General features: G+C 40.4%; 2 protein-coding genes across 2 annotated transcripts in view; both read right to left on the reverse strand.

Moving 5' to 3' along the window:
- niban1a (niban apoptosis regulator 1a) overlaps positions 1-3,112 on the reverse strand; it is a 34,920-nt gene extending 31,808 nt beyond the window's left edge. Inside the window, exon 1 of the mRNA XM_024279259.2 lies at positions 2,973-3,112. Within this exon, the coding sequence (XP_024135027.1) occupies positions 2,973-3,027 (55 nt within the window). The 5' untranslated portion in view covers positions 3,028-3,112. The remainder of the gene's footprint in view (positions 1-2,972) is intronic.
- Positions 3,113-8,204: 5,092 nt separating this feature from the next.
- Positions 8,205-14,311, reverse strand: part of trmt1l (tRNA methyltransferase 1-like) — a gene marked incomplete in the record, with an annotated part of 10,196 nt that continues 4,089 nt past the window's right edge. Inside the window, 11 exon segments of the mRNA XM_024278937.2 lie at positions 8,205-8,635; positions 10,531-10,657; positions 10,835-10,900; positions 10,967-11,130; positions 11,773-11,839; positions 12,120-12,310; positions 12,727-12,939; positions 13,012-13,243; positions 13,594-13,673; positions 13,747-13,867; positions 13,980-14,136. Of these exon segments, the coding sequence (XP_024134705.1) occupies positions 8,443-8,635; positions 10,531-10,657; positions 10,835-10,900; positions 10,967-11,130; positions 11,773-11,839; positions 12,120-12,310; positions 12,727-12,939; positions 13,012-13,243; positions 13,594-13,673; positions 13,747-13,867; positions 13,980-14,136 (1,611 nt within the window).

Below are 14,311 nucleotides of genomic sequence, written 5' to 3' on the forward strand. Positions count from 1 at the left end.
TATATACTTCACAATAATGGGTGTGGTTTAGAGCCACTCCAGTTCTGACACCCAATGACAGCTAAATCCCTTTTTTGATTAAATATGACGTATGTTATGGTTTATGAATTGATGTATCATGTTTCATGTTTTTACAAAGGAGGTTTACCAGCTGCCACGCCCACATTGTTAGCATGACAGCGTGACATGCCATGTCGCTCCTTTCAGCTTGGGACAATCGTTCTTCACGACGGGTTTTGTGTGGATCTGGAGATGTGAGAATAACGCCTATGTTTTAACTTTTATAGAATGAATGGCATCCAGGCAAGCAGAATCCTTTCCAGTTTGGGAGCATTCTTGAATCCATTCCCTTGCAAAGAGAGACTATCTTTCTATACATGCTGGGTCAACGCCAACAGTCGCATACTTACAGTGCTCAGCAGTAAAAACTCAAATTGTCGAATAATTATTGTGAAAAGTGAGCCGACCGTTTGCCCCGAAAAAAAAGAAAGTCCAGCATGAAATCAAAGACCCGAGTAGATGGGTGTTGATCTATGGATAAGTAACGCTTTATTTTCCACTAAAATAACGAGTAATCATCCTGAATCTGATATATCAATTTGTATATGTATATCTCTTGTTTGTTTTCTTTACAACTGCTTTTTGTTTGATTGTATGAAATTATTCAGTTCCAACTCACATCTAAGAAGCAAATACAAATTTAAATCTAATCCAAATACAATTTAAATCAAAATCTAAATCCAACCCAAAATCCAATTTATTTGAAATATAAATCAAAATGCTGTTCAATTCCCATTGAATTAAATTAAATTTGATTCCCATCAAAATTAAATCCAAAGTCCATCCATCCATCCATCTTCTTGGCCGCTTCTTCCCTTTCGGGGTCGCGGGGGTGCCGGAGCCTATCCCGGCTACTGATGGGCGAAGGCGGGGTACACCCTGGACAGGTCGCCAGTCTGTCTCAGAAATCCAAAATCAAGTTTCAAATCCAATCAAAATCAAAATCCAATTCGAGTCCAATCTAAATCTAATTCCAAACCAAATCCAAATATAAATGTAGTTCCAAATCCAAATACATTCCTAATCCAGGTTAAGTCAAATCCAAATGTAATCCAAGTCCAATCTAAATACTAATTCTAAATCAAACCTACGTCCGATTCCAATCCAAATTCAAGACCAATCCATGTGTTTTAAATCTAAATCCAAATCTAACTAGAAAAATTGCATTACCTCCGATAATGCATGTGTGAATGCATTATCGCGTTGTGTAAAGTTGTGTTAAATTTGTGTAACTTGTGTAATTGTAATAATGTGTAGTAAAAGCATGAATTTCCTGAACATGCTGGATGCGTAAAATTGCATAAAATGCTGAATTTGCTTAAAATTTGCACAAATTTGTGTAAAATTGTGTAAAATTGTGTAAAATTGTGTTAAATTGTGTAATTTTGTGTAATTTTAACAATGCTGGAAGTACAAGTATGAATTTCTGGACATGCTGAATGTTTTAAATTGCTTAAATTGCATAAAGTGTGTAATTTGCAGGAATTTGTAAAAAAAAAATCCTATTAGTTATAATGGGGCTGAAAAAACGCACAAATTGTGTAACTACGCAAAAACTGTAAAGTGCACAACTACTAATAATACAAGCGATAATGTCCTTAACGAGCCGGACGTTTTGATACCTAGATTGTGTAAATCGCATAAAGTGTGGTTTAGTTTTTACGTGTCAAAAAACGTACGGAAGAAAACGTAAATAAAGAATCTCAATAGTGTGAATGCTTGGATGCATTCACACTATTATATTTCAATACACATCCAAGTGCAGTATAGTTCCAATTTAAATCTAAATTCAATTTCAAACCCAAATCCAATCAAAATCGAAATCTAATCTGAGTCCAATATGAATCTAATTCAAAATACAACACCAAACTAAATCCAAACTCAGGTGCAATTCCAAATCCAAATGCATCCCAAATCAAATCTAAGCCAATTGGAATCCAAATCCATATTAAATCCAAATTAACTTAATTTCCAAATCCAATCCAAATTCAAATCCATATTCAAATCTAAATCTTTCTGACAGGGTTTCAAAATAAAAGTGCTGTGTTTCAGTTGTTTCTGTGAAATATAAAGTTTATCTTTATGAAGGTCTCATCCACAATAGAAGACTTGAAATGTTCGAAAAGCTGTAAATATGTAAAGTTCTTTAGACGTTTAAAATATTTAAAGGTGTTGGTGAACCCGTCTTACAAGCCAAGTCATATATTTTTATTTTTTCAGCCAATATCTTTTACTTTTTCAATGATGATCTTTAGGAGACAAATACATTACGGTTTGACATTAGATGTAAACTACAGGACCAGCAGGCTTCACCTCATCAGAAAAAAGTTTTTTTTTCTTTTCTTGTTTGCTTGAAGTGGAGCATAGATCAGGTTTCACTGCAGCCGAATCAAACGTGTGCATCTATCTCCGTGGTTCCAGACAGCACGAACACCTGTTGGCTGCTGCTGGTGTCCCTGCGCGTGGCGCAGAGGCGCACAGCCGCCGCTGTCCGCCCGTCTCCCTCCGCCTCCCTGCAGGACTGGATCAGCTGGAGAGACCCGATGCAGCCTGCAGACAAACCGGGCTGACAGCAGCCCCTCTGACTGCTGCCTCATCAGTAAAACCGCCGGCAGGTCAGCGTCCTGTCCGTGGAAAAGTACAATGCAAACCAGACGGACAGGTTTGAGCGCCGCCTGCAGAAACTCGAAAAGGAAACCTCAGAGAAAAGATGTTTCTCCTTTTACGGAAACTCCAGACTGACCCGTTTTGTTGTGAAACAGCGAATCAGAATGAAAGTTTCTGCTCATATAAATATATTTTACGAACGCGTCGTTTGTTTTGTGCTTTAAATCCCCTCTTGACGCACAGCTCATCATCACCAGAGCGCGCGGTGCGCACCGCCGCTGCGCTCCTCTTCAAAGACTTTTTACCTCTGATGTAGTTGGATTTGGCTTCATCCAGCAGGCTGGACGCAGAGATCCCCATGGTGCTGCTGACAGGCGAGGATCCACAGGTACTTTCAGTCCTCAGGTACGAGCGGTGTCACACCGATGTGCCGCGCGCCGCGGAGGAGGAGCAGGAGCACGCCCTCCTCCTCCTCCCCGTCTCCTCCCCCAAGGGCCGCCTCATTCAGTGACGCTCAGATCACATTCTCATCCCTCAATTCTTCTAGTGATTTATGATTTCAACACTTTTGACTCAGAAATCTCTAAAAATACGAATATGGAGAAAAGATCCCAAAACTCAAGTCAATGCTGGAGCTGATAAATGAATCAATCCTAGTATTCTACGCCATTTCACCTTTGTTCAAAAAAGAAAAAGATCTTTTTACATTTATTTGTCATTTCATCTGAAGGAAATTATGTTAATGGAGCTCAGGATATCATGCTGTAATAACTATTATCAGATTCTTGCCACAAGTCAAATGTCCATATATCCAAGGGGACTGAAGTCAGTGTCAGAGTGGAAAGTTGAATTTACTTTAATGACTTTAATAATAATAATAATAATACATTTTATTTGTTTGGCGCCTTTCTTGGAACCCAAGGTCGCCGTACATAAAATAAATAAAAACAATAAAACAGCATTAAAATTTACAATAAAATATGCACTTGTTAACATAAACAATGCAATCAAAATTATGGGTGGAGATAAGCAAGATGGAAACGATGAGCTTTCAGTTTGTTTGTGAAATGTGGGAGAGAACGAATATTTTGGAGGTCAGGAGGTAACGCGTTCCAGAGCTGGGAAGCAGAGCGGCTGAATGCTCTGCTCCCCATAGTGACGAGTCGAGCAGTAGGGACAACTAGTTATAGGTAGGAGGAGGATCTGAGAGTGCGTGTGGGTCTGGTGACCTGAACAAGTCCGACAGGTAAGGTTGTGGATGGATTTAAAGGTCAGGAGGAGTATTTTGTATGTAATCCGGTGTGTGATGGGTAGCCAATGAAGCTGCTGCAGAACAGGTGTGATGTATTGGATGGATGACGTTTGAGTGATGATTCTGGCTGCTGAGGTCTGAACATATTGTAATTCACGTAGGGTTTTCTGAGGTAGACCTAAAGAAGGGAGTGCAGTAATCCAGGCGGGAGGTGACAAGGCTGTGCACCGGGACGGCAGTTGAATGAGGGCTGAGGGACGGCAGAAGACGACGGATGCTGCGAAGGTGGACAAACGCAGACCGGGTGATACTAATGACGTGTGAGGTGAAGGAGAGAGTGCTGTCGAAGACGACACTCAGACTCTTAACCTGAGGGGAGGGGGAAATGCAGGAGTTTTCGAAGGGAATGGAGAAGTTCTGGATGCTGTTTAGGATGGATTTAGTGCCTATTAGGAGAAGTTCAGTTTTGTCATTATTTAGTTTTAGGACATTTGAGGTGGACCAAGATTTTATTGTAAGAAGGGAGTTGGTGAGAGAAGTGGGAGGAAGAGAGGAATCGGGTTGTGTGGAGATGTAGAGCTGGGTGTCGTCAGCATAACAATGAAAGTGAATCTTGTGTTTACGGAGGATTTGGCCGAGGGGTAGAAGATAGATGATAAATAGCAGGGGCCCCAGGACAGAGCCCTGGGGCACACCTGCAGTGAGACGAGCTGTGTGGAAAGTGAATGTTTTCAGCTGAATAAACTGGGTGCGAACTAAGAGGTATGAGTGGAACCAGTTGAGGGGTATGTTTGTGATGCCTATGGCAGCTAGTCTATCTAGGAGGATGGCATGAGAGATGGTGTCAAAAGCTGAGGACAGGTCGAGCAGAAGGAGGATGGAGAGTAGGCCAGTAGCAGCAGCGAGGAGGAGGTCGTTGGAGATTTTAAGGAGGGCCGTTTCTGTGCTATGAAGGGGATTGAAGCTAGACTGGAATTGTTCATATAAGTTATTGCGAGAAAGATGCATATGAAGTTGAGCTGCAACCGTTTTTTCAAGAATTTTGGAGCTGAATGGAATATTAGAAATAGGGCGGAAATTATTGAGGTTGGAGGGATCTGATCCAGGTTTCTTGAGTATTGGTGTAACAGCAGTTTTTTGAGACCAAGGGGAACAATTCCAGCTGTAAGAGATGAGTGAATAATGTTGGTAATGACAGAGGACAGGGAGGGGAGAGTAACCTTGACCAAAACTGTGGGAAGTGGGTCAAGTTGAGGAGGAGGATTTAGAATTTGGAATTAGCTCAGAAATTTGGTTGACTGATTGTAGAGTAAATGTTGAGAATGAGTGGGAAATGAGATTGGATTGGAGCATGGATTTGCTTGAAGTTCCTTATAGATATTATCTATTTTTGAAGTGAAAAAGGAAGCTAGGGTATTACAGAAGTCCGAGGTGTACAGGTAGGGTGGTATTGAGTTCATGGGTTGTGTAATTTTAGAAAAGAGGGAAAAGAGGGCTGTAGAATTTCCTTCACGTGAGTTAATTAGAGCAGAGAAGTAATCAGATTTGTCTTTATAAATTGAGTCTTTGTATTGGGAAAGATGGCAGAGATACATGTCCTTGTGGACAGAGAGACCAGTTTTTCTGAGGAGTCTTTCGAGTCTACGTCCTTTAGCTGTTAGCTGTCTGAGGGTGGGGGTGAACCAGAGCAGGGACGGAAAAGGAGACAGTTCTGGTTTTGAGTGGATCATGAATATCAAGGATGTTGTGGAGGTGGTTGTTATAATATGAAACAAGTTCATCCCGTTTATGAAGACCGTCCGCACAGGGAGGTTAGTGATGTCAGAGGAGAGTTGATCCAGGTTGATACTGTTGATTTTAAGGTAGGTGATGAAGCGTGGGGGATTTCTAGTACTTATTTGTGACAAACTTGTTTGGGGATGTGTATTTTATAATGAAGTAAAACTAGTATTTTAAATTATTTAACCCCATAGGATTTTCTATGGTTTTAACCATGGTTATTAAACTTTTAAATAAAGTTATTTAGGCAATATTAGCACAGAATAAGAGATATTGTGGTAACTCAAATGACGCAGTGTAGGAATCACCCAACTATGTGCTAAGTTTTTTTATCTCAGTTTCAGATCTTTGAATTATCTTCTGCAAATTTGGTCTATGCATTCGTTATCATTTATTTAACGGCAAAAACAAAGCACAAAACCGTTTTTTAAAGTGTATTTGTTATTTCTTCATGCTGTGAAAGTTAAGTAGCAATCGGAAAACTCATAACAAGTGTTTCAGCTTTTTGGAAAGTACTTTTGTTTTCCCCAAAAAATTTTTAAATAGAAACCCGAAAAAGTTGGTACTATAGGACATCGCTGATTGCACAGTAAAAAAAGAAAAGTTTGGTGAACTCAAAATTGTAAGGCAACAAACTTCAGAAGACTTTTAAGTTGAGCATTTAAACTCAACATTTCACCTAAAACATGAACATTATACATTAAAATAACACAAGGCGTTGTTTGCAGAGGAAATGTGAAATACGTAGAAAAAATAAAGAAAAAAACTCAAAAGGTACTTCTAAAACCAGCTACACATTGTGGATGGGCATTTAGTGTTTACAGGTGAAGACACACGTAAAACAGACATCAAGACTGGGAAGTCTTTATCTTCAATTCCACTAAGTTTTTTTTTTTTTAACTCAACCCAACAACCATTAATAAATATTCAATATAAATATTCATCAATAAATATTAATTTATTTTCTAGTTTTTTCTTATTAAACAAGTGACTTGGTTTCCTGTGTTGAGATGTGGTAAAATATGTCTTTTATTTTGAAAATATGTCAAAAGTTATCAGCAGTTACATATCTTTTAAAAAAAGGCAATTTTCTCCTTATGTTTATGTCCTATTTATACTAAAAATAAATATTTCATTCAAAGCTATCACACTGTAATAGCAACAATTACATATTAGTCTTATTTTCCAAAGTGTGATTTAAGACTTTACTGGGTGGTAGTCAGTGAGAAACCAACCCCAACTGCTCTTAAAGTGTTGAAGGTTCCCTGTCCTAGATGCACGGTTAAACTGGAGGTGTTATCAAAATAAACGTATTCCCTTATTTTTTTATTGCTGTTTTCAGTGAGAAACGTGGTTCTGGGTCATCTTCATCAATATATCCTTCTATAACTTTTTTGATTTGAGTGTCTAGAAAAAAAGTGGTTGGATCTGTACATGTTCCAACAAACTGAGTTTAGGATACTTTGAGGCCAAAAAAGGTGGATTCCTGCGGTCAAACTCTGAATGAGGACAAACCCATAAAGTTCAGGGACAAAAGGCAAGTTTTGGCCTAAACTGCCTGATCCTCATGAAGTCATGATGAAATTGTCGGGTCAAAAGTCTACAAATTTCCCCTGGTTGTCAGTTTATCCACTTTTGTCGATACAATCTCAACAGAACCAGATCCTGACCAGTACATGGTCTCTGTGAGACACACATCCATCCATAACGATAACCGCACTGATGGCAGAAAACGTGTCTCTCAAGAATTCCCCGTATCTCCAGGCCAGCATGCCACCGTTGACCCTCAGATCGCCTCCCTCCCCAGGATGCTGGGTTTTTGCAGCTTTCACTGATAACAGCCTGAAGGCTCTTTTATCTACTCAACCAACACTTGAATCCTCTCATTCGTCAAATGCCTCTGTCAATAGCAGGAAATCCAATCCATAGGGTCAAATTCTTAAGTGGTTGATCGGAGTGGGTCGCGCCGTCAAGGCTTTAATTATTGTTTTATTATAACATCCAATTTAAAGGCTTTTCTTCCTTGTTACTTCCACGACAGCAAATTTAAAAGTATATTTTTCTGAGTTTTAAGTCATTTTGTGATATACAAGTCAAATATCAATACAGAACATAACTGTCACTCAAAATTCAGGGTTTGAACCAAATTGTGAGGAAAGTGAATCAGTTTTTATCCGGCTCAGGCCTTCTTATAACCCCCAGATTTGAGACTAATCTGGTGCCTAAAGCTTTGTTTCCACTGAACGGTCCAGTACGGAACGGTTTGGTCCAGCCCAGTATTTTGAGCATTTCCTCCCGTGCCATACTGCTCCCCCCGTACTGTAATACTCCTCCTGTAGCGTCCTACTCCTTCTCCCTTACCGGACCGCTCAGAGGAAACGAGGTTAAAGTGTCCTTTTGTAAAGTGACAGTCAAAGTTTTTCTCCAAGGAGCTCTCCCTCATTCAGAGAAACGAGACAAACCTGTAGAGTTTGTGGTCAACAGACATGCAGACAGGAAGAAAATGCAGCTTGAACAGAACAATTCTATTTCATTTTTGTAAGAAAAGGGAAAACACTGGATGAAAAAAGTCAAACATCTACAGCACAATTTCCAAAAGAATAAATAGAACACGATCAGAACAGCAGGTCTGTGCGGCCGCAGGATCAGGTGGTTCAGTTTGAACAAAGTTCCAATGATCCTCATGAAACTCCGTCTCCGTCAGTGCAGGGTTCAGTGGAGGCGAGTTCCTCCGCCCGCTGTGTTCAGGCCGTCGACTCAGTGCTGACGCTCGTCTGGGTGTGGGTGGTGTTGGTGGTGCAGGTGGGGGGGCTGTACTTTGTGAGGATGGATTTGAACTGCTGCAAGGTGGCGTCGGTTCGGACCCCCGTCGGGTCAAAGTGGGTCCGGCTCACCCTGAAGCCGGCCTCTGACAGGTACTGGAGGAACTTGTTGAGCCTGTAAGTCCAGATAAACCAAATTCAGGACAAACCTTTAGAAAAATATATCAAGAGAAAACATGGAATGTTACATTTTCCTATTATCTTGTATTGTTTCTTTGTGATTGTTGAAGTTATTTAGGATTTTCTTTCTAAAGGATTCATTTCTACAAAAAGGTCAGTTACAAACAATGAAAATCAGGCGATAAATAATTTGTGTTTTTCAACTTTAAAGGCACTTTAAAAGTTACAACCTCATTTTTCTTCAGATAACAGATCAAAATGTAGTTTTCTTAACTGAAGCAAGAATATCATAGCCTCAAAAAAGCTAAATAAATCAATTTTACATGAACAGAAGTAGCTATAAATTCAAACATGTCATGTTTAAATTGTTTAAACTATAAACAATAGATGAGTATTGATAAAATTGTAAAATAAAAAAAGTAAAAAAAATTATGAAAAACTAGCAGAAGAAAGTGTAAGGCAGCTGAAAAAAGTAAATATAGTTTAACAATGCCGAACATTCTATAACATATATAAAAAGGTAATTATGTAAATAAAGTTTTGAATGTGAAAAAATTATGAAGGCAACAAGACTTACAAAAATGTAATTGTTTTTTCAAGTATTGAATTTTTTAAAGTTGTGTCTTTATGCATAGTTTGGCCAGGGATGCGACTTGTGATTTTTTTTTAATAAATAGCAACAACCACTAGAGGGCACTGTAGACACGTTAGTATTTGCTATTGATCGCAATGCAAAAGAAGAAGCACCGCTCAGTCTTATGTCAGGCTTGGAGGAATTGTGTGTTTCATGAAGCTAAATAAGCATCAATGTGTTAGAGTAAAGAAGCGTGCACATATTGTTATCTAATCCATTATTATGATTTACCTTTTACGATAAAATTCTCTCGTCTGTGAAAAGTACAGTGAGCACAGGGCCCACTACAGGACGTCGGGCCCACCTTCATGAAGTCTGTTCCTGATTGTTTGGGTAGAGACATTCACCAGTGGCCCTCTGGAGGTCATTCTGTAGGGCACGAGCAGTGCTCAGCCTGTTCCGCCTTGCACAAAGGAGCAGGTATCGGTCCTGCTGAGGGGTTGAGTTTGGCTAATTTAGGATTTTTTCATTTTTTGGGGGTATTTTGGAGTTTAGCTAATATTTCAGCTGCATGCTAGCTTTTTTGACTACATTGGGCATTTTTCTGTTTTTTAAGCAAATTTGCCATTGAACTAATATTCTAATATTAGCGTTTTCAGCTATCAGCTGCAGAATTTTTAGCTATCAATTTCAGCATCTTCATCCATCAGCATTAGCATCTTCAGTAGCCAAATTCAACTTACAGCATTCACACTAGTATTATTGCAGGTAATACTATACATGTAGTTTTTAGTCAGATTAAAGCTAGTGATGGTTAAGATGTGTGTTTTACATCCAGTTTATGCATGACCTGATTAGTCAACTAACTGGAAAAAATAATCCATGTTTAGTCGAGTATTAAAATAATCGTTTGTGGCAGCATTAGTATACACCATACATTAATGCCAAATCTGAGTCCCTGATCGGTCAAAGTTCCACTGGTTTAACTTTCAGTACGTGTTCAGTTGCTGTGTGTTTTGTGCATAGAGCCCACATATGGAATTAAAAACTTGCATAGCTACGAATACATTTGGAAGCCCAAAACACACATTTACATGCTGTTTTAGAGTTTCAGAGCGCAGTGTGAACGTAGCTTTTGACTCCATTGTAAACGATAGAACATATTAACGAAGAATTTTATTTAGAGCTGGACCATTTATTTTATGCAATTGTCCCTGAAATGTTTAGTTTCGTTTCTTTCTTTTTCACTTTTTTGCCTCCTCCATTTAAAAATCTCTCTCTACAGAAGTTTATAAGTCTGGTGAGGGGTCACTCACTTGGGCATGTTCATGCCTCGCATGCTGTGGCGATGGATGCTGTAGTAGAAGGGCGGATGCTCCAGAGATGCATCCGGTTTCATCTTCTTCAGAATATTTCCAGACTCCTCCCCAATTTTCCTCTTTCCTGCAGAAAAATAAAAATGTCATTTAGACAAAAAAGGTCAAACTAAAGCCAAGGTTTGAGAATCATTCCACAGCTATTGAAATTAGGGGGACACTGCACTCTGCTGGATGGGGATGACATTACACCTTGAGGATTTTTACATTTCTTCGAATTTGTCTGAAATGAAAGGGACCTCACCAGAGTGATCAGTGGAATGCCCCTCTCCTCCGTCCTGTAAGGTCTTGATGACAACGCCACACTCCACTGCAATGCAACACACAGACGTCAGCGACTCCCCAGCAGGTGGCAGACGGCGACTCAGCTGGTTACCCTGGTTGGTGAAGGTATGCGACCCGTGGAAGAGCGGCTTGAGCATGGTGCACTCGGACTCACAGATGAGAGTTTTGACGAGTGGCTGGATGTCGTCCATGCTGTGCTGCACAGCTGCAGACAGCATCTTTCTCAGGAAGCCCGTATTGAAAAGAGGACCAGACCTACAAAAACATTAGAATTCTCACATCGACACAGCAACATGGGTGTGGGAAAGAACTAAGAGATTTTTGAACTCCTTTAGCTTTTTCAAGAAAATGAAATTTTAATTTCCAATTAACCAGCAGGTAATCTCAAATGGATTTTTTTTAAAACTAGAACCTGGCAAAAATTGTGTTTTGAACATGTTCTCGAGGCATTTTTCTGATGATGTAAGAGATGTATATACAGAAAATTCAGATCAAAATTGCATTTCTGAGTATATCCCACTAGATTACAGCCCATAACAACCCAAATTAACGGTGCAACAAAAATGGTGAGCAATATTGTAGCTATCCAGGTGTATAGTTTTGAGACATATGTCAGCTCAGATGAAGGAAACAAAGACGTATATGGATCTACTAGAATGCAGCAGAGCATGCAGCCTGCCCATTGTATTTTTACCCAGCGAATACGACTTTTTTTTAACTTCTTTTTTTGTTTGCTCCCGATTCACACTAATTCAAACAAAGAAATCCTCAGAAATGCTATTTTAAGCTTAATTTTCTTTAAATATGTCCTCTATAATCAGAAAATACCAAAAGAACATGTTAAAAATACCATTTGTGGCTCTTTAAATGTGTTTGTTATTGTTTGCTTGTGTTTACCACAGCGGTCCCAGATACACGGCTGTTTTTCCGGGCAAACTTCCATGACAGTTACAGGGCAGCGTGTCTGAAAAAAAACATAATTAGCGATTGTTGATAAAAGACATCGTCATCTTCATGCAACATGCATGAGATTAGGTTAAATGTTCATTTTTCAAATGATTTTAGTTAAAGCCGTTTTCAAAAAGAGAATCGGCCAGACATGGAAAAACATTTTTGGAAAGCTTTGCACTGCTGCAGTGCATGTGTTTCAATGGAAAACTGCAAAACGACCAGACGATCAATGCTGCAGGACGATTTTTTTCATTTGCTGTTATCGCTGCAGTAGAGTTTGGTCAGCAGCTCACCGTCAACCATGTTTCCCAGCTTCAGAAAGACTCTCTCCTCGCACCACTGACAGTGGACCAGTTTCCGTAGCTTCTTAACCGACTCGTCTGCTTGCGTCGGACCTCTGAGGACTCTCACCACCACCAGGACAAAGTGCTCCAGTGCCACCGCCAGCAGAACCTCGATACCTTTGCTGCAGCGCGCTGCTGCCCTGTAACAGAAGAAATGAATTCAAAATGTCATAATTGGGACGTAAAACTTAAGCGTTGGACACTCTGGGCATGGGCGTGCATTCACAAAAAGTGCATGGCGTTCACACTGGACAAATAGGGAGGGGCTTCTTCATATTTTTTACTGTTTACTAATGCATGTCTACAATTGGAAGAGCCTTAGATATTGATGTGATGCAAATCTCACTTTTTTTTCTTTCACAGCTCTACTCCAATATATGAAAGACTCATAATTTCAGATGGAAACAAACCAAAATGATTATTTCTCCTCCATGATCAATTTTGAAGTGGTTGGTTCTTCCAAATCTGAGTCCCTGATTAGTCAAAGTTCAGTTGGCTTAACTTTAAACACGTGTTCAATGACCATGGATTTTGTAAAAAAAGAAAAAAAATGTACCTGGCGACAGAAGCTACCACCATGCGAGCAGCCAGCTCTTTGTAGTACTCGGTGCGTACGATGTGGCAGCTGTAGTAGCGCTGGGTGACGTTAGGATACTTGGCGTACAGCGAGGCAGTGTCTGTGGACGTCACCGAGATGATTCCCAGGTTACGGACGTTCCTGAAGGCAGCGTCCAGATAGTTCACAGCCGTGCCGAAAGGATCCAGGTGTCTGTGAGGGACAAAAGGAGCTCAATATAAAAACTGTTTTAGTTTAAATTCTTTACAGACCTAAAAACCTTACATGTAATCAAAGGGTCGCAGGTGCATGATGACGTTAGCGTCCATCTTGACGACCTCCACGGTGGTGATGGGTTGGGCGTCATTCCCGCAGGGGGGCCGGGAACCTCCATCCACTCGGATGTTGTTCAGCTCGCAGTTCTCCTTGATCATCTTGACGCAGGCATCGCTGATGTCCGTTATGGTCACTTTGACGGAGTTGCGAAGGTGTTTGGCCCACTGGAGCCCCATGATGCCTGCAGGTCGCCACAGAAGAGAGAACGTCTCCTTCCTCAGTTTAACCATAAAGCTGAGACTGGTTACATTAATTAATTATGGCTTTGAAAAATGTGATTTATTCTATTGCCCAATATTTTTATGTTAACAATAATCCAGAGCCATAAGAGTTTCAAGAACGTCGCATTTTCACTGCGCATGAATGGTGCAGTGCGGCGACCAGAAAAGCAACAACAATGGAGGTCATTATCTTTTAGATATTTTAAAAGCAGCAGTAGTTTGTTAAAAACTCCCCTCTCCCTAAAATACAGTTTAAGATTACAGTAAGCTCAAGAAATACAACAAAAACTCTGTACACATGAATGCTCACCTGTAGCTCCGAAAGCATCCAGACAGTCGACCGGGTTCCTCTCTTCAGCCAGAACGGCCAGCGAGCAGAACACCAGCTGCCTGCAGCACAAACGGACCCGAGCCTCAGAACCAGACCCGGTTTTGTTTACCTGCAGGATGACCCCATCCCCACCTGTTGGTCTTCATCTTGCGGTTGAAGTAGGTGTCACTCTTCTGAGGGGTGGTGTGGTTTGGGAGGAGCTGCACGTTGGTACCCAGCTCCTTCATGATCTCGTAGGCCTGACCGGACAGAGCTGGAGATGCACAAAGGGTTAAATCAAGCAGGAACATGCTGATTTTTAGCTGTACAAATAAACTACATTTTAAAAGAAACAAAACGGCTGACAGAAGCTTTTGTTTTCATACTCGACTCTTCAAACTGTACGTCCAGGCTCCCAGAGTAGCTGGCCTCCGTCTCTCCTTTGTTGATGTGACGCTTCAGGTGGCTGATCATGTCGGTCTTGCGGGCGATGGTGACAGAACAGACCACACAGTGGTAGTGAGCCATGTACCTCCCTGACGCCTGCAGCCGGAGACGGATCAGAAATCCCGGTCATAAAGTGATCACACTTTATCAAGTGAAAAAACACTTTCAAGAGGCAAAAGCTAAAGTGACTAAATACAATATCATTCAGGAGTGAGAGTGTGGAGACAAAACTTGATTTACTTAAAGTAAATGGAAAACCAAATTGTAAATT

Source organism: Oryzias melastigma, linkage group LG4, assembly GCF_002922805.2.
Source record: "Oryzias melastigma strain HK-1 linkage group LG4, ASM292280v2, whole genome shotgun sequence".
NCBI lineage: Eukaryota > Metazoa > Chordata > Actinopteri > Beloniformes > Adrianichthyidae > Oryzias > Oryzias melastigma.